Here is a 22488-nt window from a genome sequence, read left to right on the forward strand (position 1 = left end):
AACTGGATTAGCTCATTTTGTGAAGCAAAACAAGTGAAGATCAGAGTAGAGCCGTACAGATGAATCAAGCCCTAGTACCAAGACCCCCTGTGCTTCCATCTAGTACATCAAGATAGACCACTACATAGACACAGTCACGTTCAGTCAGGTGATAGCAGAACAGAGACACTCACTCAGTTGTCTCCTTGTTGACAAAGTAGTGCTTCCATGGGCCTTGATGCCCTGTAAACAAAAGAGATGATGACACAAAAGAACAAGCAGCCAAAAAGAAAAAGAAAAGAAGAAGAAGAAGGGGTCGGAGACAAAGAGGAATTGTATTTAGATCAGAAGAGGGAAACATAGTTTTCAACTTCATAGCAATCCTAAAGGAGCCTCTAACACTTCCTGCCAGCTTAATATGCATGACTGTAACTTCTCATTACGTCTAAACACCGCTAACAGGTCTTTCCAAACTGAACAGGAATAGTCATTGATGCAAAGAAGCTTACAATGCTTAGAAAGCTGAATCCTTGTTCCTTCTGTTGGACCGCATCATGTCTTGCACTACAGTTCATTTGTTCATATCTCACTCACTCATAGCGACTCTATACATGCGCACCTGATACTTTCTTTCCGACGACTCGGCAATGCGAAACGACTGCACACTCGCTTCCTTTTTATACTACTGAAGAACTGTGTGGTGTTTTGCGTCAATGACATTGGTTTTTGATGAGCAGAAGAAGAAAATAGAGCTAGTGGGTGACACCACAGCAAAGTAGAGGGTTTATAAATACTGGTGCTTTGTTCTTCATGTTCCCACACATGCTTGTTCTTTCCTGTACCCACACAGAAATTCACTTGCCAAAAACTACAAATGTTATAGCAATTCCACAACAATGTGTTTAAAGCCAACAGACAAGGACATCATTTTTGGGCAATTGTGTAAACATGTAGGAACAATACCCAGCTAACAGCATTTCCATGGCTTTTTCCCTCCGCAGTTACCTCCGTTATCCATATTAATGATGTCCCAGCTGGCAAGGTTATATTCCTGTTACTATAATTATTTGAATTTTTACACTGTGAAACAAAATGTATGAATAAATATGATTAGTTAACACTTCTCTTAAGATACCAGAGGAAAAACACTGTCTATTTATAACATAATCTTAAAGTTTGTTATTTTTTTGTCACGCTACAGTAATTTTTTTAAATAGAGCCCAACGTGTTTTCGGTTTTGCTGACTGCATATCATTACTACTTAATATAATGGTCAGCTCAGGAGCCCCAAATGGACTACTTAATGCGTCCAGGCTTTGTAGTGGTAAAATGTTACATAATCTCCTGTTAACAAGACTTTCGACTGTTAAGGAGGCCTTAATGGTGCCAGTAAAGTGTTAGCCTCACCAAAGCTGATTCTAAATTGTTTTATTGTTCCCTTTATTTTACTGCATTTCAAAACATTATGAAGACAGCAGATGAGCTATATAGCATTTTAGATGGTAAATGGTAAATGGACTGATTTTTATATAGCGCTTTTCTACTCTCCTGGAGTACTCAAAGCGCTCTATACAACACGCCACATTCACCCATACACACCCATTCACACAACCACTCTATGCTTTGTCAGTGCTTTTTAACTAACATACATTCGTACACATTCATACTCTGATGGATGCATCGGAGAGCAAGTGTGGGTTAGTATCTTGCCCAAGGATATTTGGCATGCAGACTGAGGGAGCCAGGAATCGAACCACCAACCTTCTGATCAGCAGATGACCTGCTCTATCAAATTTACCTCACACATACGAAAAAAGAAGGCACAGACACCCGACCTCTGCGACTATTAAACCCTTCCTTTACGACCCCCAAAATAAAACATATAAACTAAATAAATAAATGGCTGCTTGTACTGTGCATTTATTATTACTGAGCTGCTGCACACAATCTCTTCAACTTAATAAGCAAATCAACCTCTTAGAGGTATGACAGGATTTTATTATATACAAACCCCATACTAGAGCCTGACTGATATCTGATTTTAAAGTTCGATATCGATACCGATATTCTTGTGATTTTTTTAATCTTTCAAACGCTTGAAGTATAAACTGATTCCCTAACAGTTTTGTGTGTGTTTACTTATGATTCATTACCAAGATAATATAATAACAGAATATAACAAAAAAAAAAAAATATTGCCAGTCTTGGTAGCCAGGGATCGCTCCGCCAGGATTATATTGCTCAGCTGGCCTGGGAACGCCTGGGTGTTCCCCCGGACAAGCTGGAAGAGGTGGCTGGGGAGAGGGAGGTCTGGGCTTCTCTGCTTGGGCTGCTGCCCCCGCGACCAGGCCCCAGATAAGCAGAAGAAAATGGATGGATTGACTAAAAAAATATCAATCTTTCATGGATTACTTTTTTTCAAATTTGCCCAAATTTTTGTTCGTCGCGCGTTACCAAAAGCTGTAGAGTGACCTCAGGTGGACAAAATATGCAACATCAATAGCTACAACATTTTTAACTGGAAGTTATAAATGCGATACCCGTGTACTGGCAAATATTTAATGTCAGCCCTGTCAATATATCAGCTGACCTCTACTCTAAGACGTGCAGCCAGCCAACCTCCGAACACATGCACCCATCATGATTTTGTTTGTCTTCATCTGTTCAGCTTGATCCCAAAAAAATAAAAAAAAGAATACAAATAAAATCACTAGACAAATATGCCTGCACTGTGCAGCAGAATATCAGGAACCAGAAATATAAGGCCTGTCCTCTAACACCTATAAGACCCTAAACCAACAAACTGCCTGCAGTACTGAGAAAAGGGTACCAGTCTTGGAGAGCTCAGACTTTCATCAGCTTAGTAAAACACACAAAGACTTCTTGCTTCATGGTCATTATGCCCTGTACTGTATGCCTACATGTAGCCTCTTCTGCAGTTCTCTTCTGGGAGTTTTGCACAGCAACTTCAAGCCTCCTCTAGAAACCTTGTAAAACAAAAAACAACAAAACAAAACCACCTTGATTCGTGAACACCTGCTAAATGAGAGAGAAGCTTTCTAAGGCCTTCTTCTTTGAAGAAGTCTGGTATTTTGATCCTTGGGTTGCTCCGTAAAAAGACCAGGATGACCACACTTCACCTCCTACAGAATCTTCTCCAGAAGACACTGACATTTAAAGTTTCTTAGCCTGCCTGGCCAGCTGGTCTGAGGATTATCAGCACATGGTTAGAACTGAGAATCCTCAAAGTCAGTGGGTAAAACAAAAGTTACTCCCAACAGTACCACAGAGTTTAAAACGCTGTCTGAGTTGAAAACAGAATTTAAAGTATGGAGGACTGACTGGTTAAAGAGGAGGTCTGTTGAGTGTCTACATCAGCCGGGGATAGAGGAACCAGACCAGATCCTTTTTTCTTTTTATTTAATCCAGACCTGTTGCTTAAGGTGAAGAAACTCTTGTGCAGTTTGAAGACAAAAGGCTCTGAATGCTAACCAGTCCAGTGAACTGATAGGTATGATGAAAGGATTACAAGAGGTACCCGTTTTCCTAAAAAGCAAGTCTTTGAGTTATTACCAACTCAGCCTCAGGTACATGCTACTTAGTTAAGCCATTTTTCTTCTCTATATTTACTTTGTTTTAACCAATTTATTTGCTGTCTGAAGCATCTCTTTTAGGCTAAACAGTTTCTTTTGAGTTGGCTGTTCTTGACTAGCCAGCTTTCTAATCTTTACAAAAGAAATATAACAAACTGTCTGCCATTTTCTAGGAAATTACCGATCTCCTCGGGTGAATATGACTACTGATCTTATTTTTGAGACAATATCAGAGCACTGAGACAGGAAGTCATCTTCTAAGATTTCCACGTGTATATTTTCAACATTTCTGGTGTTTGATTCACTTGATTTGCTGTTTTTTCAGCCTCGGTTGTCAGACTTTCTATCTAGCGCACGGTTCTGTCTGCCTACTGCTTATATTTTTCTCCACAGCTTGTCCCTCAGTATTATCAGAGCTACTGTCTATCACCTCACTGTTATGCCTCACAATTCGTTCATTGTTCAGTGTTTTCTGTGCCCGGTGCCAGTGGGGGCCTTCCTTGTTCCATGCAGAGCTACCTGTGGGTTGCAGCTGACCTGTTTTGTGCATACCTCCCTAAAACTCAGCAATACGTAATGCAGCCCAGTTAAAGTGGAATAAAAGAGGAACACTGTGAAAAGTTGGCCCTAAAGGTGTGATGCTGTGGGATGGAGACCAGAAGAAACCTGTAACACAGCATGAATAGCGACGAGGAAGGCCAAGGCAGGGTGACAGCGTAACGGTAATAAAGGAGTTGAGAGAGACGAGCGAGAGGGACGGACTGTGAACAGAGGGGTACATGGGTGGAAAGGCTGATAATAAAGATGAGAACAGAGGAAGAATAAAAGGATATTAAGGAATGGATGAGAAATGTGAAGAGGATGGAAAGAAAAGAGTAAATAAAGGCAAAAGAAATGCTTGGAAGTTTATGGACAGATCAGACTGAAGAAAAGTGATGAATGTAGGAATAGGAAAACCAAAAGCAATGAAGGGGCACAAACAAGGAAGAAACAATTAAATTTCAGACAAGTAAGTAAGAAAGAATATGAAAGGACACGACGTGAGTTGGATATAAAGTAATAAAAAGAGAAGAATTTATGAAAACTATAAGTAGGACAGAAAGCTGCATCTCTCACGCTCCTCCTCGTTCTCGCTTCCTTCCTTTTCTCTTTTAGCAGCACCATTACTCAGTAAGGACTAGGCTGTACAAAATGATCTACTTTACAGGAATAGGAGTCGGAGACCTACATAGTCACAATCATCACTGGACCCTCCATCCTCTGGCTTAAACTGGCACAGACGTGGAGAGCACTAATGCTGGAGATCTGTATTAAATACTGATTCAGGATCCCCAGCTCCAGGAAGACACGGATGGATAAGTTAGCTGTGATTTTTAGGAGCTCGCATTGAAAACGGGGGGTTCGCTGAACATGATCTGTGTAACCATAGCAGTAATAGGTGGCTATAAGTACAGGAATACTACACTAAAGGCTTCTTTTCCCACCGGACTCGATTGATCAATAACTCTAGACAAAAACATCCCCAGAACAAGGGCAAAGAAAAAGGATGCTTTAGTTCGTACAAGTGTCGGGGCAATCATTTCACTTGGCTAAAAGGTGGCTCCAGTTTGCAAGCATCATTACTGCAACTGATCAGTTAACTGGGGACCTTTTTTTTTTTTACAATCAGTCTACTATTAAAGAGCTGACATGGAGAAAAACAACCTAAAGTTTTGAACACATTTTTGTGGAAATGTGATGATATGCAAACAAAGATCCTTGAAGTAGTTGCTGTGAATGTCTTAATGTTGTAATTCAACCACAAGCTGAAAGAGAACAACAATGAAGAAAATATTGTCTGCTCGGTTGGTGAGGTCACAGAAGAAGAAGAAATCTCTGCCCCAACCATGATACACAGCCGCTGAAAAAAAAAAATCAATCTGTACTTTAAAACTTAAACGGTACAGGAGACTATATGTGCTGCTTTTCTCCACAAAATTGTTTTCTCAGAAAGAACTTTAAAGGGCTGTCCCCACAGGGAGACGTGTCAGCAGAATAAACTTGTCCTTTGCTTCGGGGTTATGCACAGACATATATAAATATCTATTTCTGTTTTTGCTGCCCTGCACTGACATTAGCTGTCAGAGTTTTAGTTATTCAACACATCTAATTATGTCTAAACATTTATCTGCTAGTCTTGAGCAGCAGTGAAACCACAGAAACTGGAAAGTATGCTATTTTGAAAGCAGAGTGATTTCAAACCTAAGTCTAACTCATAAAAATACAGGCTTGTTATGCTTTGTGACCCATTTAAACTCATGGACCAATTTCATTAGGTACACCTGTTCAACTGTTTGTTGCTGTAAATACCTAATCGGCCAATCACATTGTAGCAACTCAATGAACTTAAACATGTAGACACAAACGAGATGCCACGCTAAAGTTCGACCCAACTATCAGAATGTGGAATAAAGGTGATTTATTTGACTTTGCACGTGGAGTGTTTGTTGGTGCCAAACTGGCTGGTCTGGTATTTCAGAAACTGCTGATCTGGGATCTTCCTGCATAGGCTGGTCAGATGATTCTCGATTTCTGGTGCAACGCTTGGATCAGAAATGGCACACTTGATACCACATGACGCGACAGTCTGCCTTAGCAGTTCTGCTATGTCCATCCCTTCATGACCACAGTGTACCCATCTTCTGATGGCTGCTTCCAGCAGGATAGCACACCATGTCATAAATAAGGCTCAAATCATCTCAAGCTGGTTCAATTCAGTTTCATTTATACAAGATCCAGTCACAACAACAGCAGTTGCCTCAAAGCACTTATATATATATATATATAGATATAGATATATATATATATATATATACACACACACACACACACACACCCATATGACAGAGACCCTACAACAATACAAAGAAGACTCCAACAATCAAACAGCCTCTGTAGCGCAAGCACTTAGCGACAGTGGGAATCGCTTTTAATAAGAAGAAACTCGCAAAATTGGAGGCAAGAGGAGGTTCAACACTGTAGTAGCAATTTCTAGAAATGAAAGTATCGAGTAAGTATATATGGGTTTCGCTTCCATCATAAGGTAAATTAAACTCTTATTAAATGTGTTGTTTACAATCACTTTGGCTTTTAACAACAGCCACCAACTATAAGCACTAACACTTTTATTTTCTAAACCTAAATATGTATAAATGATTGTGTTTTATCATGATGACCTGTCAGGTGGTGTTAGTCTGTGAGTTTCAACATTCACTCAAAAAAAAAAACGCCGGCACATTTTCATTCGAAATGACCCACCAAACTCAAAAAGATGCTCCTTCTCCTCATTAAACGTGGGAGAAAAATGTACTCCGTAGCACAGTGTACTGCTTTTGAGACAGTAAACCAGAATGATAGACAAAGAGGAAAGAATCTGCATGATCTTCTTAAATGTTTCTTTATTCAAATGTAATGGCCCACAAACAGACCATAAACGAGGCGCTCCTGTCATTCTTTTTAGATGCCACTGAGGCGATAGGGGATGAGGAGATGGGTGGGAATAGAGCAAGGGGAGAAAAGGAGAAAGAAGTAGGAGGCAAAAAAAAGGAAAGTTGCACAAATCTACTGAGAATACAATACGACGGAGTAAAGGAGTGAGGGGGACAAAGTAAGAAAGGGAACAGGAAAGAGTGAGCTAACTATCAAGAGCTTTTGATCCCATCCATAAAACGTTCCTTTTAAGAATGCCCATGAAATTAGCTTGGTGAAAGAAAGCAATCTCAATTGACTGAATCCGCTCTAAGAAACTTTCAAACAGCCACCACATCTCCAGCTCTTAAGAGTCTCCGCGGACATAAAATAGCTCCTCGCCTTTTTCTCCAGGCACCTTCTTTTTTGTACTCTTTCTCAGTTTCCCTTTCACCTTACCTGCCAACTCAACATTGGCACAATCACAGAAAGAGAAATCTTTAAGTGTACAATAGAAAAAATGGGGTCAGTTGACACTTTCCAGTTTGTGTTTGACTAAAGCTAGGATGCTACTTGTCAGCTTAAGGATGCATAGAAATCAACGGGGGAATTCTGAAATGCTAAAGCCAGGTCAACATCTAAAACTAAAACACTGTAATCAATCATGCTGTGCTGACACATTCACACAGTAGACAGTGATGACCGTTTCCGCTTTGTCAGCAAAAGTGTATGTCCATATTGACAAAGCAGTGCCGGTGCATTTTAACTTTTTTAAATTTACTGTATCCGCATGTTTGATTCGGCCACAATTTTGCCCCAGATGCTCTTCCTGACCCAACCCCCCTGTTTTATCCCTGCTTGGGGCAGCACTCGGAGTACACTGGCTCATGGCCTACCCTGTGGCTGGGTCGGCTAGAGCTGCCAGGCAGGAGGAAAAGAGGAAGACCTCAGAGGTTTATGGATGTAGTGAAGGAGGACACACAGAGGGGTGACGTGACAGAAGAGGATGCTAGGGATAGGGTGAGATGGAGGCAGATGATCTGCTGTGGCAAACCCTAAAACGAGCATCCAAAAGAAGAAGAAGAAGAAGAGTCTCACTGCATCCACAGCACGGCCTTGTTTCGAAGCTCTTGTGAGACAATCAGAGACACTGTTTGAACTAAGCTGTTACTGAATCTGTTGTGAACTGTTTACATGATGGGGAAAACAGTCACCAGAGTTTTTAAATGGTGCGTGCTGGATTTGAATGCTGATTCCATGTGTTCTAGTTACCACTGTAAATAAAGTTATGACGCTTTACTGTAGATAGATAGAGGCTTCAAAGTAACTGTCTCGATTCATTCCAAGTTGGCTGCTGGGTTGTGAGACTTTCTTTCATAGCTCTTGTGATAAGGATCCAGAATACCAACTATATGACACATGTCTAAATCTGTTTTAGTACACAGAATCCAAAATCACACAGATTGCAATACAAAAAAGGCAACTGGACCATAGCCACTTAATGAATAAACATATCATATATGCAGACATAGGGCTGCTCGATTATGGCAAAAATGATAATCACGATTATTTTCACTGAAATTGAGATCACGATTATTTGACGATATTTATTTAACCCTTTAAGACCTACCATAGAACCAAGTCCACCAGAGCTTATATTATTATTTTTTTTACATGTTGTAGTGCCATTTGTGGGAGCATTTCAAGTTGCTATACATCAATACAACTGTTATAGCCCATATTTTAATAATATGTATGCATTAAGTCCATAGTAATTACATAAATTGCAAAAAAGTGCAATAAACTACAAAAAAAATTGAAAATCGCTTTTGTTTTGTTTACATATATTTCTACTTGGAGAAATTTAAGAGGTTTATCCCTCAAAACTTTAAATACAATAAAGTTGCAAAAAATAGTTTCCCACCACAGGAAATTTATTTTGAGTGTCTTCATAGTTTTATTTTGGAGATACAGCAATTTTTATATACTGCAGGAAAAACAAAAAACAATCCTATGATGCAAATTTGCAAAGAAAACAGCAGGTGCATCATTTCACTTTGGGAAGTGTTACGAACAGCTGATAGGAACGGCAAAGCCTGTTTCTGGAATATTATGTTTTTGTTCCTGCAAGCGCTTTTTATGCAATTTTTGCAAAGCTATATGTGGAAGGAAACCGTGACCGAGGACAAGCTGATGGCATCAGATGTAAGTACAACTCCTCCGGTTTCATATGCAAAACAAATTATTGCGCTAGCTTACACGGTTCAGGTTCTACAGGGATTTAAAAATAGTTACGCAAAACGGAGCGTGCAGCTCTGACCGGCTTTAAAGGGTTAACAATGACTTTAAAAAAATAATATAAAATAGTGTGCAACACCACTGAAGTTTTTTTTTTTTTTTTTAACTCTTTTCAACCAACGGCAGTCACTCTCCAAATAACTTCTGCTTAGCTTTCCGAGCTTCCCTCGGGTCCTCTTAATCAGCGGTCTCCAACCTTTTTTGCGCCACGGACGGTTTATGCCCGACAATATTTTCACGGACCGGCCTTTAAGGTGTCGCGGATAAATGAGGGAGGGGCTAATAATCGGCTCAGTCATTTTTAATGATCGTTGAAAGCCCAGATCGTAATCGTGATTAAAATTCGATTAATTGAGCAGCCCTATGCAGACAGATTTTTATTTCATTAGTTACACATCAAATTCACATTTTTATTGCACTTTTACTCTTTTACCGAGGTCTCAGTTTTCCCATTATTCTTGCCAATTTATTCTGGCAATCTGTCGTCACACCAAAGCTTAAATCAGCTGAAAAAGGTCACTGGACTAAAATGTGCTTGATTAAGGGTCTTGTTTTTTAAAAAATTATTATTACAGCATATTAAATTTGCCTAACTTTGCTCGTTTTTCCAGCTACAACAGTAGGAAAGTAACAAGATGAGTATCTTTAATCTAATTGGACTCAAAATTTATGCAATCAATCACCTGAAAGGACACCCTGTACTTGTCAGTGAGAAGTGAGGCATACGCACGTGAAATTCAAGTAGCTCTTCTCTTTCTGACCTTAGTAGAAGGTCAGAAAAGTAGAATACAAGTGGTATAATGTGAAATGTCAGCCTGAAGTTGTAGATCTGTTGAGTACGGGGCCAGGAGCTGTCCCTGGGACAGAGTGTCAGAGGCAGGGAAACCAGGGCAGGACAATCCCACATGAATTTCCTGAGCTCGGAGAGGAGAGCTTCTGAAAGCTAACTTCTGTGCTTTCGGGGGGTCAGCGATCAAAAGCAGGATGGAAGAAAGAAAGGACGAAAACCAAGTGAGGAAAAGCAAGAGGACGTTCCAGAAAATAGGGAGCGTGAGGTAGAGAGAGAGAAACGGAGAGAGTGAGATGGTCGACCCCGCGAAAGTGGTAGAGGCAGTAGAAATAGCTGCCCCACTTGTAGACACACTTTCTGTTGCTAGCAGACTGTCCTTGATGCACTGGGGTAGCTAACCTATATAGGCTTGCTCCATGCTGTAGCAATGCACTCTGTTACTCTTCCCCTCGCTTTTATGCACACATGGTGGGGGGTGGGGTGGAGCACGGCATAAAATCAGGCCACACATGCTGAAATCTACTGCTGAGTTAAGTCACCTGCATTGCTAGCCTAGCTTGCTAGCGGGCAACCAGCTGCTCCTCTAATTAAGGGACCATCTTCTCGAGGGGCTTGAACATATGGAAGGCTGTATAGCCAGGTAATATTCTTATAATAGACACCAAAGCCATACTCTGGAGTACTGACCAGCTGGATGGACTCTATTAAGATGAAGAGATCGCTATATGATCCACGCCTATATTCCTTCCTTTACAGCATGGTAAAAGAGTTTTTTGGAAAACTGCATACGTCCAAAGTACCTTCGATACTTCAATGAGCACCTTCAACGCCCATAAGACTTTTGTCCTACTGCTGTTAAACAGACCAATACAGCATGCTAACATCACTGTTTTCCACCTGCGGAGCAGATGAGACAATTAGTGGCACTTCTTGAATTAAAATGATTACCCACCAATTAATCAAACCACTTCACCTCAGAGAGTGGATATAACTGAGTGAATCTTTAGAGCTTGAATCTCTCTTTATATGCACTACATCGCAGCCGAACATATTTTTCACTACCTGGTGGTCCTGGTGAGGCAAATCAAAGTGATTGTCTGAAATTAGTTTTAATGAAAAGAATTAAAAGCAATCAGAAAGTCAAGGAGGAAAAAAATATTAGAACTTAGGGTATCAAACAACAGTAACTGCTCAATATGCAGTCCCTTCGTCAGGACAAACAATGAGTAATAATTCAACTAAAGTCATGTCCCGTTAATGGCATGGCCATACTGATACTGACAACACATAAAACACACAAACAGCAGCATTAATGAGTGAATTATACTGTATGAGGCATAACGCAACCTATTTTACTGAAGTTACTCTGACACTTCCAACAGCATTTTATTGACACCGCTGTCCAAGGCCAGGACTAATGGCTACTTCGCAAAACAACCATACACACATACACACTTGCATAGGCAGACACATGGGCATGCATACAAATTTGCACACCAATACAACTGCAAACAGAGCGCCACACCTTTATTTACTTTAGCCTTGAGCACCAAAAAACTGCACATAGCTACTTCAGACTACGTTTTGAGAAGTCCATTAGCCAGTAATTGCAAATGAAGCCAACAAACAGTGTCAGTGTGTGTAAAAAAAAAAAATTGAAGTGAAGTAACCAACAGATGTATACGACAAACAACTGATAGGGAGAATGATTGCAGGTATGGTAAAATTATAGGCTTCAGGATTGTATCATCATACATATGTAGCAGTAAAGTAGCATTTTTCTGAGGCACAGCAAGGTCCCTGCCTTGCCTGCACCTGTTTTGGTGACTCACTGTGCATCACAGAGAAACAAAGTAGGGGGAGTGTCACTAGCAATCCTGCACTACACTGCAATTTTGGTGTCAAGATTCACAGAATTTTTCTTCTCTTAAGCCTGCCTGTGTGGACCTGGTCAAAAGTGCACTGCAGCTACTGTAGATCTGTGCTATTTTCGATAGCTAATGTGTGTGACAGACCTTTCAAAACCCTGTGTGAAAAAAGGCATATTTGTCTTGTCTGTTTCATATTTACTTTCCATTCTCCCGACAACAGAAACATCTACTAGCACTACATGTTCATAGCCCAAAACAGCTCGGTTTCCAGTCGGGTAAAGTAAATATTAAGGTTCTCACCAGTTATTTTGATTAAAGGCGTATCCAATTACCTGATTACTTTACTCAGCTGGCATAAAAAGTAGGCATGTGTGTTCAATCTCTAATTTGAGTAATGACATTGTTAAAGCACAGATGCACAAATTATGAATGCTTTGTGTTTTTGCTGGACTACACTGTATCGACACAATAATCTGACCAGGTAGCCCGGTCTGAACTGTGCGGGGTGTTGATTTGGGTTAGGCAGGAAAATGGGGATCAAGCAAGACAATGAACCATTTTATGTCATAGAAAAGTGAAGTTGTATACCAAAGACATACAAAAATTAAAACACGCAGCTCTGTGGCTTCTTTGAAGTTCTAGTATAAGGTTCACCAGCTATCGTAACTAGCACGTTTAGCTGTGTGGTAAACACATAAAGCCTTGGTTGCCACTATCTGTTTAAAGTCTTATCCCAAATCACCAGCTAGTGCCTTCTTCCAGATCACATTATAAGTGTCAAGAAAGAGGGAAATCAGGACTGAGTGAGGAGCAGTATCTCTATCAACAGATTCAAGATTTTATGATTCTATAATCACAAAATCTGACACTGCGACCACTGTAACGGGCAAAAAATATATCGTCCAAGCACAAACAGGATCTTGATCCGCCGATGCCAAGATGTTACAAAGTCGAAATAAATTTCATAAATCTGACTACTTTAATATTGTAATATTCTACAGAGGCTTCGAGAGAACAGGGTAAACATGACAGACTTTTGATGCAAAGCTTCTTAGGTTGATATTAGGTAGTGGTGCAAAACCATTATCTGTTGATTTAACTGTGTTTGTTGACTTTATAGCTACAGCAAGTGACTCAAGAGTCTGCACTCCACTGTGTGTTATTTATTATTTTTAGCCTTGATTTAACAAGTAGATTTTTCAATTAACATTCCACTCTCTGAGGTCTCTGCTTCCGGCTCTCATCTCTATGACTGCCATGTGTAGTAAGTGACAATAAAACTTAATAAAAATCAACTGCTTTAAAACTGATAGCTCTGCATGATATTTTTTTCTGTTGCTGAATACGTGGAGATGAAGGGACACTGCTGCTCATGCAAAACTGTTGTTTCTGTTACAATGTCCAAATAATGTATTTGATTTGCTCTCAAACACTATCCTGTGCCAGTGTGTGTTGGGAAGTCAGTGCGTTGGTGGGAATACTGTGCACCTACTCACTCACACAAATGCAAAGCTTTCTCTCTTTAACAGTGTTTCTTGCCAACTTTATACACAGCAGGATTAAAGACATAAAGGAACCTTGAGAGCAGCAAAGAAGACGAGGGAAAAAAGTGTTTTAAAAGAAAGAAAAGAGTGACAAAGAAACAGACCCCAAAACTCTGCTCCTGTTTCCACAGGCAGCCATTTTTAGACAGTCATCCATTAAGTCTGCTATGTTCCCATACTGTCAGCCCCTAGTGAAGCCAAAGAGGCCATGTCAGCTGAAGGCGTTAGGCAGCAGGCAGGTAGGATGCATCACAGCACTCTGAGCACTGTGGGAATTGGAGGAAGAAGGGGCGGAGCAGGTAGTGGACTATAATATGACTGTCACTGCAGGAAAATATCTTCAGAAAAAAGTAAGATGGATTATAGATTTAGTTCAACATGAAAAGATGGTTTTTAAGAGATGGGAAAAAAAGGAGGGGCAGAGAGACAGCTGCTGTGACGCAGCATAAAATGCAATGATATACATATGAGGATAGAAAAATAGGGAAGGAACGAGTTTGCACTGGAAAGTTAAAAACTGAGCCTAATTTTGTGACTCAGGTGTCTTAAAAGATAGTGTACAAAGCCCTGTTTGTGTGACAGAGCCTCACAAAGCTAAAGTGTGCCTACTGTCTGTGAGTGACTCACCTCTGGCCCCATGTGTTCAGTCTGTGTTGTGCGGTCAGTCATTTGGCAGTCTTTCATCTTCAGGGCAGCTTTGGCACTCTCCTGCACAGAAAACAAACACACACCCATCAGCCGTGTCCAAAATTTCACAAAAAAAATAAGCGAGAGAAACATCAAATATATATAAATGAGAACAAGTACTCTCCCAGCAGACTTACGCCATTTCCTCCACTCGCAACAGTTGGTACAGCTGGCTTGCATGCTTAGTTAGCTATCAAAAGAAAAAGAAAAACTGCATCTCTGAACAGCCTTAACCATTTCTTTCCTTTGGCTGCATTTTCTGGAAATCAAAGAGGTCGTAAAAAATGGGCTGAATTGCAGGAAAACTTTTCTCCAGCCAAATATTGGAGCATGGACCTTCCACAAAGTGTACCCTCAGAGAAGAATTCATAAAAATTGACAGGTAGCACTGTCCAGCTCACTAAAAAGGTCCTTCTACTGGATAATTAATAGGTTTCCTCTGGCAGATTTACAATCAAAGGATAGAGAGAAAAGCTTTGGCTCTTTTTCTTTAAATGCAGAACTTTTACCTTGACCGGGAGGCTGCCAACAACTCCGGTGTTACCCCTGTATGATTATTTTGAAAAAAGCAGGATGCGAGTCCTCTGAATGAAAAGAGCTGAGCACTACTTCCACCGGGAACACTTTATGACGATGTCACTAATCATTCTGACATCTCTGCCCTACGCTGCTCATGGGTTACAGAAGAGAACGGTTTGAAAGGTGCAGTGGCTATGAAATATTGAGAAATTCATTAACCTTGATTAAAATTCATCAACCAAATTAGGACTAGGCGTAAGGACGGGTTCATGGTAAGTACTCTAGAATAAAATGAATTTATGTTATAGTTCTTAACTCAAATATATACTGTCTACTTCAGAGTGAGCACAAGTAAGCTGACAGATTGAGTTAAAAATCAGTTTTCATTAATCATGCCTTCAAATGCATAAAAAGAAAAGGAAGGCTTTCTGCAGCTAAATGCTGCAGTTGGAACACGGTCCTTCAACAAAATGCACCAGCAGAGAAAAAAGTGACAGCTAGTGATGGCCAGCCAGCTAGCAGGTCCTTCTAGGAGATAATTAATAGGTTTTCACTGGCAGATTTACAGACGGAGGCAGAGCGAGGAGAGCTTTGGTTATGAGCTGCCCTTTCCTTCAAATGCTGCACTTTAACTTAGCTGCAGCAGGAAAGGTTTCCCTTTTAGACTCTCTTACACAAAGACAGGTACAGATCCTCTGTAATGTTCACGCACACAAACTGCACAACTTCATAAATGTGAAGCAATGCCAATGCCCAAGGGCGTATGGGGCAGATAAAACAGGGCTAGGCTGTGGATGCAGTGCGGATGAGGCCTAGAGTTAGATTATTATTATGCAAACAAACACGCAGACTTGTTCTCGTGACATCACACAAGCTGTATATGTTTGGAAATCGTATCCAGCTGGTTGTGGGAGCCAAAACATCTCTGTCAGTGAGAAGTGCCAAGCAGATGAATACACACTGTCAGTGGTGATCAGCATCTGTGTGTGTCCGAGCATGCAAAAGCAACTGCATACCCTAAACTCTGAGTGATAGAACCATGTGTGATCTAGGAGAATAAAATGAGAATGAAAGAGAAGAATTTTGATAATCCCAGCAGGAAAATGTCCCCATGTAGAAGCAAAGGAAAGAGAGAGCGAGACAAAGAGTGAAAAAACAAGCAGAAAAGAACCATAATTATAGATTCAGGTGTAAAGTAAATACAAGAGGAATGTGATTAAATTAGATAAAGACTTGGACTGTTTTATGAATAGGTCAGGTGATATTCTATATTTCCGTTAGTATGATAAGTAAAACTCAAGTAAAACTTTACCCAAGTTGAGACCTCAAACTTTTGCACACGTTTAAGTCACAGCGGGAGTGTTTCAGTAGCAGATCGTGAAGTTAGCATAGGGTAATTTCTTTGCCGGGTCTTAAAATTTGGTAAGTACAACCTCAGATGAATAAAAGCACGTTGAATATTACACTGTGTGATTATTTATTCAGAAAATTAAGCATGTGAAAAACTATGTACTCCTTCAAAAGGAATTATGAGGGTAAGTAGCACCCAGGTGCTGCTAATCAAAGGCACCTGATTAACTGATCATCACCTCTATAAAAGCACCAGTTTTGCCTGTTTTCTGGTCTGCAGCATTCAGGTGCTTTAACATGATGCCAAGAAGGAAAAACATCAGCAGTGATCTTGGAGGAGGCAATTGTTACTGCCCATCAATCTAGGAAGAGTTATAAGGTCATTTCCAAACAGTTTAAAGTCCATCATTCTACAGTTAGAAAGATTATTCGCAAGTGGAAAACATTCAAGTCAGCTGTCAATCTTCCCAAGTGGTCATCTCAGTGCATCCACCCCAAGGTCAGACCTGCTGTGCTAAAAAAATAAAATAAAATAAACACCCGAGAGTTACATCTTAAGGTGGATTTATGGTATTGTGTTTGTGTCCATTTGTGCCTATACACAGCTTTGGAGACCATTGTCTACGTGTGGTAGCTGTTACCAGTGATCAGCGTCACAAACAACTGGTTTGTGGACTACTCTTGCTTTACACAAAGAGCTGAAAAGTCCACTGCAGACACTGACTTTGCCATGCTGTTTATTTTAATATTTGATGTTTTTCACACTACTTCCGTTTAAGCTGAAGTCTTCTTCTACTCCATTTCCTGCTCCGGCCTACTTTTAAACCAGTCAGCACAATTTGAGAAAGACTAGACGTATGACTTGTGTGGAAGGATTGTTCTGCGAAGTTGCATCTGAACGACTCAGAAGATACAGTGGGGCAAAAAAGTATTTAGTCAGCCACCGATTGTGCAAGTTCCCCCACTTAAAATGATGACAGAGGTCAGTAATTTGCACCAGAGGTACACTTCAACTGTGAGAGACAGAATGTGAAAAAAAAAATCCATGAATCCACATGGTAGGATTTGTAAAGAATTTATTCGTAAATCAGGGTGGAAAATAAGTATTTGGTCAATAACAAAAATACAACTCAATACTTTGTAACATAACCTTTGTTGGCAATAACAGAGGTCAAACGTTTACTATAGGTCTTTACCAGGTTTGCACACACAGTAGCTGGTATTTTGGCCCATTCCTCCATGCAGATCTTCTCGAGAGCAGTGATGTTTTGGGGCTGTCGCCGAGCAACACGGACTTTCAACTCCCGCCACAGATTTTCTATGGGGTTGAGGTCTGGAGACTGGCTAGGCCACTCCAGGACTTTCAAATGCTTCTTACGGAGCCACTCCTTTGTTGCCCGGGCGGTGTGTTTTGGATCATTGTCATGTTGGAAGACCCAGCCTCGTTTCATCTTCAAAGTTCTCACTGATGGAAGGAGGTTTTGGCTCAAAATCTCACGATACATGGCCCCATTCATTCTGTCCTTAACACGGATCAGTCGTCCTGTCCCCTTGGCAGAAAAACAGCCCCATAGCATGATGTTTCCACCCCCATGCTTCACAGTAGGTATGGTGTTCTTGTGATGCAACTCAGTATTCTTCTTCCTCCAAACACGACGAGTTGAGTTTATACCAAAAAGTTCTACTTTGGTTTCATCTGACCACATGACATTCTCCCAATCCTCTGCTGTATCATCCATGTGCTCTCTGGCAAACTTCAGACGGGCCTGGACATGCACTGGCTTCAGCAGCGGAACACGTCTGGCACTGCGGGATTTGATTCCCTGCCATTGTAGTGTGTTACTGATGGTGACCTTTGTTACTTTGGTCCCAGCTCTCTGCAGGTCATTCACCAGGTCCCCCCGTGTGGTTCTGGGATCTTTGCTCACCGTTCTCATGATCATTTTGACCCCACGGGATGAGATCTTGCGTGGAGCCCCAGATCGAGGGAGATTATCAGTGGTCTTGTATGTCTTCCATTTTCTGATGATTGCTCCCACAGTTGATTTTTTCACACCAAGCTGCTTGTCTATTGTAGATTCACTCTTCCCAGTCTGGTGCAGGTCTACAATACTTTTCCTGGTGTCCTTCGAAAGCTCTTTGGTCTTGGCCATGGCGGAGTTTGGAGTCTGACTGTTTGAGGCTGTGGACAGGTGTCTTTTATACAGATGATGAGTTCAAACAGGTGCCATTCATACAGGTAACGAGTGGGGGACAGAAAAGCTTCTTACAGAAGACGTTACAGGTCTGTGAGAGCCAGAGATCTTCCTTGTTTGAGGTGACCAAATACTTATTTTCCACCCTAATTTACGAATAAATTCTTTACAAATCCTACCATGTGAATTCATGGATTTTTTTTTCACATTCTGTCTCTCACAGTTGAAGTGTACCTCTGGTGCAAATTACTGACCTCTGTCATCATTTTAAGTGGGGGAACTTGCACAATCGGTGGCTGACTAAATACTTTTTTGCCCCACTGTATCTGGAACAACAGTGGAGATGTTTAACCATAAATCACAGCACTACATATGGCCAAAACAGAAGAGGATATCAACGCCATGATACATTGGCAATATCAACATGTGGAACAACTAACACGCAGAGTGAAAAAACAGACCCCCTTTTGCTACATCACGAACAATTAAACCTATAAACAATCTAGAGTACAAGATTTACCAAAAGGTTTTTTTTTATTTATCTACTTATTTGATCTATTTAATCATAACACATCTTAGCTGTAGGGGAACAGACTCATTTTGGTAATATAAATTTTTTTGTAAGCAGCAAACATTTGACCAAACAGTTAAACTCTAATTTATTGAGGTCAGTTGTCCCATTATCATGACAGAGGGGGGGATATGAAGGAGGATGTAGATCCCAGTGCAAAGGCATTCAATAATAGGGTTGGTCCAAAAATAATGTATGGGAGAGGGAGTGTGAAACACTGATGCACAGAAGAGAGACCTGTGAATAAATGTGTTTTATTTAGAAGCTGCAATGTGAAAAGGCTTAAAAAGGTGTTTTAATGTGTGAGTGTTAAGTCTGTTACACTGCCCATCAACACGAATTTCAGAGAGGAACATTGACGTTACATGTAGCCTACTGCCTGTCTGCCTGCCTGCCAGCCAGGCTGCCTGAAAATTGCTCAATTTTGACATTAATTCGACATTAGATGCGCACAGCACTGAAAACAGCACAGTGAGAAAGAGAAGAGAGGGGGATAGGTGCTGCTGACAGAACGGCAGAACGCGAAAGGACGGGAGTCAAAGAGAGAAAGAGTTGGGGGGGAATAGACGCATGTTCCAGAGAATGATCAAACAAACAGATGCCACATGAGACTCAAGTCTGGGTTAGACTGGCATCTCTTACAATACCGCTACAACTTTGGCACATTATTCTACTAAAGCCTGGCACAATGTCTGCATTGCATTACATCGACAGAATAGGTGACAAATTGCAGACATTTTAATGGCATTTCTGCAGATGATCCAACAATCACGCTCCAGAGGACGAGAAGGGAAAAAAAAGGAAAACACTGTCAAGACGATACATTTTGCATTTACATCTCTATATTTCAAATAAATGGTGAGCACATTTAAAATGGAAAAGTCGTTGCTTCGCATCTTATACCTCTCGTTTGGCGGGAGTCCCAATAATTTTTTGTCATTACATTAAGCTGGCGTGAACGAGCAGTTTACATTAACGAAGACAGGCTTTCTGCTGTTGATGCTGTGACTTCAAGCCAACTATAAAACCATTCTCACATAATGTACTCTCTCTTTTATGGTCAATCTTTTCTAGAAGATCTTAAGAAGATGATAAACTGACAAAGCGATTTTAACAAAAGTTACACTTTCTAGTCCTTTGAAATCCATGTGTTTTGGTTTGTTGTTTTTTTTAGTTAACATTTCTTTTAAAAGTCTGAACCCTTAAAATGTGCTTCAAAGAAAATTTGTCTTTAATTTATATCCTTAAAACAAATAATTCAAACACACTCAAGCTGTTTTAATTATTCATATCAAAGTTCCAAAAGACAAAGATGAAGAAAAAGACACTGTGATAGAGATAAAACACAATATATGAGCAAACCTTCCATGTCTCAAACTTTGAGTTGCTTCTCTTATCACCTACAAAGACAGAGTATTTTTTGGAAGGGAAAAATAAATATTTCACCTCACTGGATTCATTTATATTTACTAAGGGATTCATCAGAAGCTGTCACTTACTGTCATTTTATTTTACTTTTTTCTTGTGCAAAAAAGAAAGGGAAAAAAAAAAACATGCCACATTGCAAAAGAAGGAACTCGGGCATCATTATCATCAAAAGTCTACATAATGATTTGAATTACTTTTAGAACTAAGATCTTACCAGTTCGCTCTGGAGTTTCATAATCAGCTCATCTTTCTCTCTCAGTTGTTGCAGCAAGGCTTCCTCTCTGCTGGGATCCTGAACACAAGAAACAACAAACCATGTTTAACATTACAGTTTTATCTAAGGGACCATAAAGCCACCAAAGCAATGCATGCAGCCAAAAGTACATTACAGGGATGCTTCTGTGTGTTTGTCTTTGTATGTGATTCTCTGAGAGTTTCTGTGTGTGTATCTGCAGGTCTTTCACATGTACTTATGAGTCTGTTGAGTGTTGCGATTCTTGCTGAGCCCTGTGTTTGTGTAATAAAGTTGTCATGCGGTGCGTTCTGCACGACTGTGATCTCCTCTTCTCTCTACATCACAGCGATAAACTCGTTGTGTCCTGTGGCAGTGCCCCAGAGCACACAGCAGTTTTTATTTGACCTTGTGTTGTCAGGGGATGGTTTGTTTTTTTTTTGCAGGGAAGATGAAGAGAAGCTCCAGAAGACATAGAAAATAATTAAACTAATGAAAACAACTTTATTCTTATGGCACCTTTAAAAACAATTTACAAAATGCTTAAGGGCAAAAAAAAAGAAATTCTAAGTGGTTGCGAACATGTCTTACATTAAAATCTGGTTGATATTTATGTTAGAATTGTGCCGCTGTCCTCATTTAACAGTGTTAGTCTCATTTATCCAGTGCAAAAGTAAAAAAAATAAATAAATAAAAACAATTTTTGTCACGTAAAATTAGTTGACGTGGAATCTTTTTTTTTTAAAGCAAAAATGTAAGCGTGGCGCCTCCTTTTCACTGTCAGTGTTTTCAAATGCCTAGTCATCTTCAGACCCTGCCTGCAGTCAACAGAGAGCTTTGAGAGGATGGCTCATGGGGAAGTCAGAAATAAGATATAAGGCACAACAGTCTTCGCTAAAAATATTCAAGTTAAGTCTGCAACAGGCAGTTAGTTAAAATGTGGACAAAGAGCGACGCAATGTGAAGAGAGAGGGAACAAGAGAAAGGGGATAAGGAAGTGGGAGGAAACGAGCAATAAGATAGAGAGTGCAAAATGACAGGCAGATTGTCATTACCTCTTCAAGGACATAAAAGCAGAAGAGGAAACGAGGGGCAAGATAACAGGAGGAAAATGAGGGGGAAATGTGAGAAAAGGGGGACATTGATAGAGGAGAGGACAGAGAGGCCCCGAGGCTGAGCATGATGGTCTGAAACCACAGGGAGCCATCTAGCTAAAGGACACGCAGAGTCAGAGGGAGACCACAGGGAACCATATAGCTACATCGTCGTCCTTTAAATGACCTCTGTGATGCAAAAAAGACCCATCGAGCCTGACAATTTTCTTCAAGTCACTTCAAAATTCAGAGAAGTAAATATGGAACCTGTACGGTGAATCAGTACAGAACACCCCCGGGGATCGAGGGCTAGAAAAAAATATTTCTGTAAGTCTGAGTCTGTGTGAGAAAAAGGATTGTGAAACTGTAAAGATTCAACTTTCTCACCCTTTACGTGTAAACCATGAGGAGGTTGTAATCTGCCTGATCACTGTAGAGTACAAAGTTTTGTATTGTACATGTTGACACTTATTCATTCAGTAGCTTTGGTTGACCCTTTGAGACAATTGTGACTTAATCAAGGGGAAGCTAGATGGATGGATGGATTGATTTTTGGCTGACAGACATTTTAAAAATAAATGAATGAGTGTGCTGTATCAGTGTCGTCTATAAAGTTTTTTTAAAGTATGTATAATATCTGATTGTTTTGGCTTCATGGTTTATGGTTTTCTGGCAATAATTTCTGGTTCAGGGTAATATAAAGGAATTTTCAACACCATATCTTTAAAAAGGGAAATAATTTAATGTTAATATAAAGTTTACTATGTAATGTTTTGTTTCGACATCCAGATAATATTCTTGCAGTAGTGCAGAAAAGAAAAAACTGGCATGTTATCTTAGCCAGTCTGTTTTTCTGATTGGCTATAACACAAAACTGAACTAGCAATGGT

General features: G+C 40.2%; 1 protein-coding gene across 4 annotated transcripts in view; it reads right to left on the minus strand.

Annotated features, from left to right (window-relative positions):
• The window catches only part of ccser1 (coiled-coil serine-rich protein 1), a 128918-nt gene that overhangs the window by 40719 nt on the left and 65711 nt on the right, over positions 1-22488 (minus strand). For all 4 annotated transcript variants that reach the window (XM_082553599.1, XM_082553600.1, XM_082553597.1 and 1 more), the window contains 2 exons: positions 20487-20564; positions 14150-14230 (listed from right to left, as the gene is read on the minus strand). In XM_082553599.1, coding sequence (XP_082409725.1) covers positions 14150-14230; positions 20487-20564 — 159 coding nt within the window. The remainder of the gene's footprint in view (positions 1-14149; positions 14231-20486; positions 20565-22488) is intronic.

Source organism: Aulonocara stuartgranti, assembly GCF_965226115.1.
Source record: "Aulonocara stuartgranti genome assembly, chromosome: 12".
In the NCBI taxonomy this organism is placed as follows: domain Eukaryota; kingdom Metazoa; phylum Chordata; class Actinopteri; order Cichliformes; family Cichlidae; genus Aulonocara; species Aulonocara stuartgranti.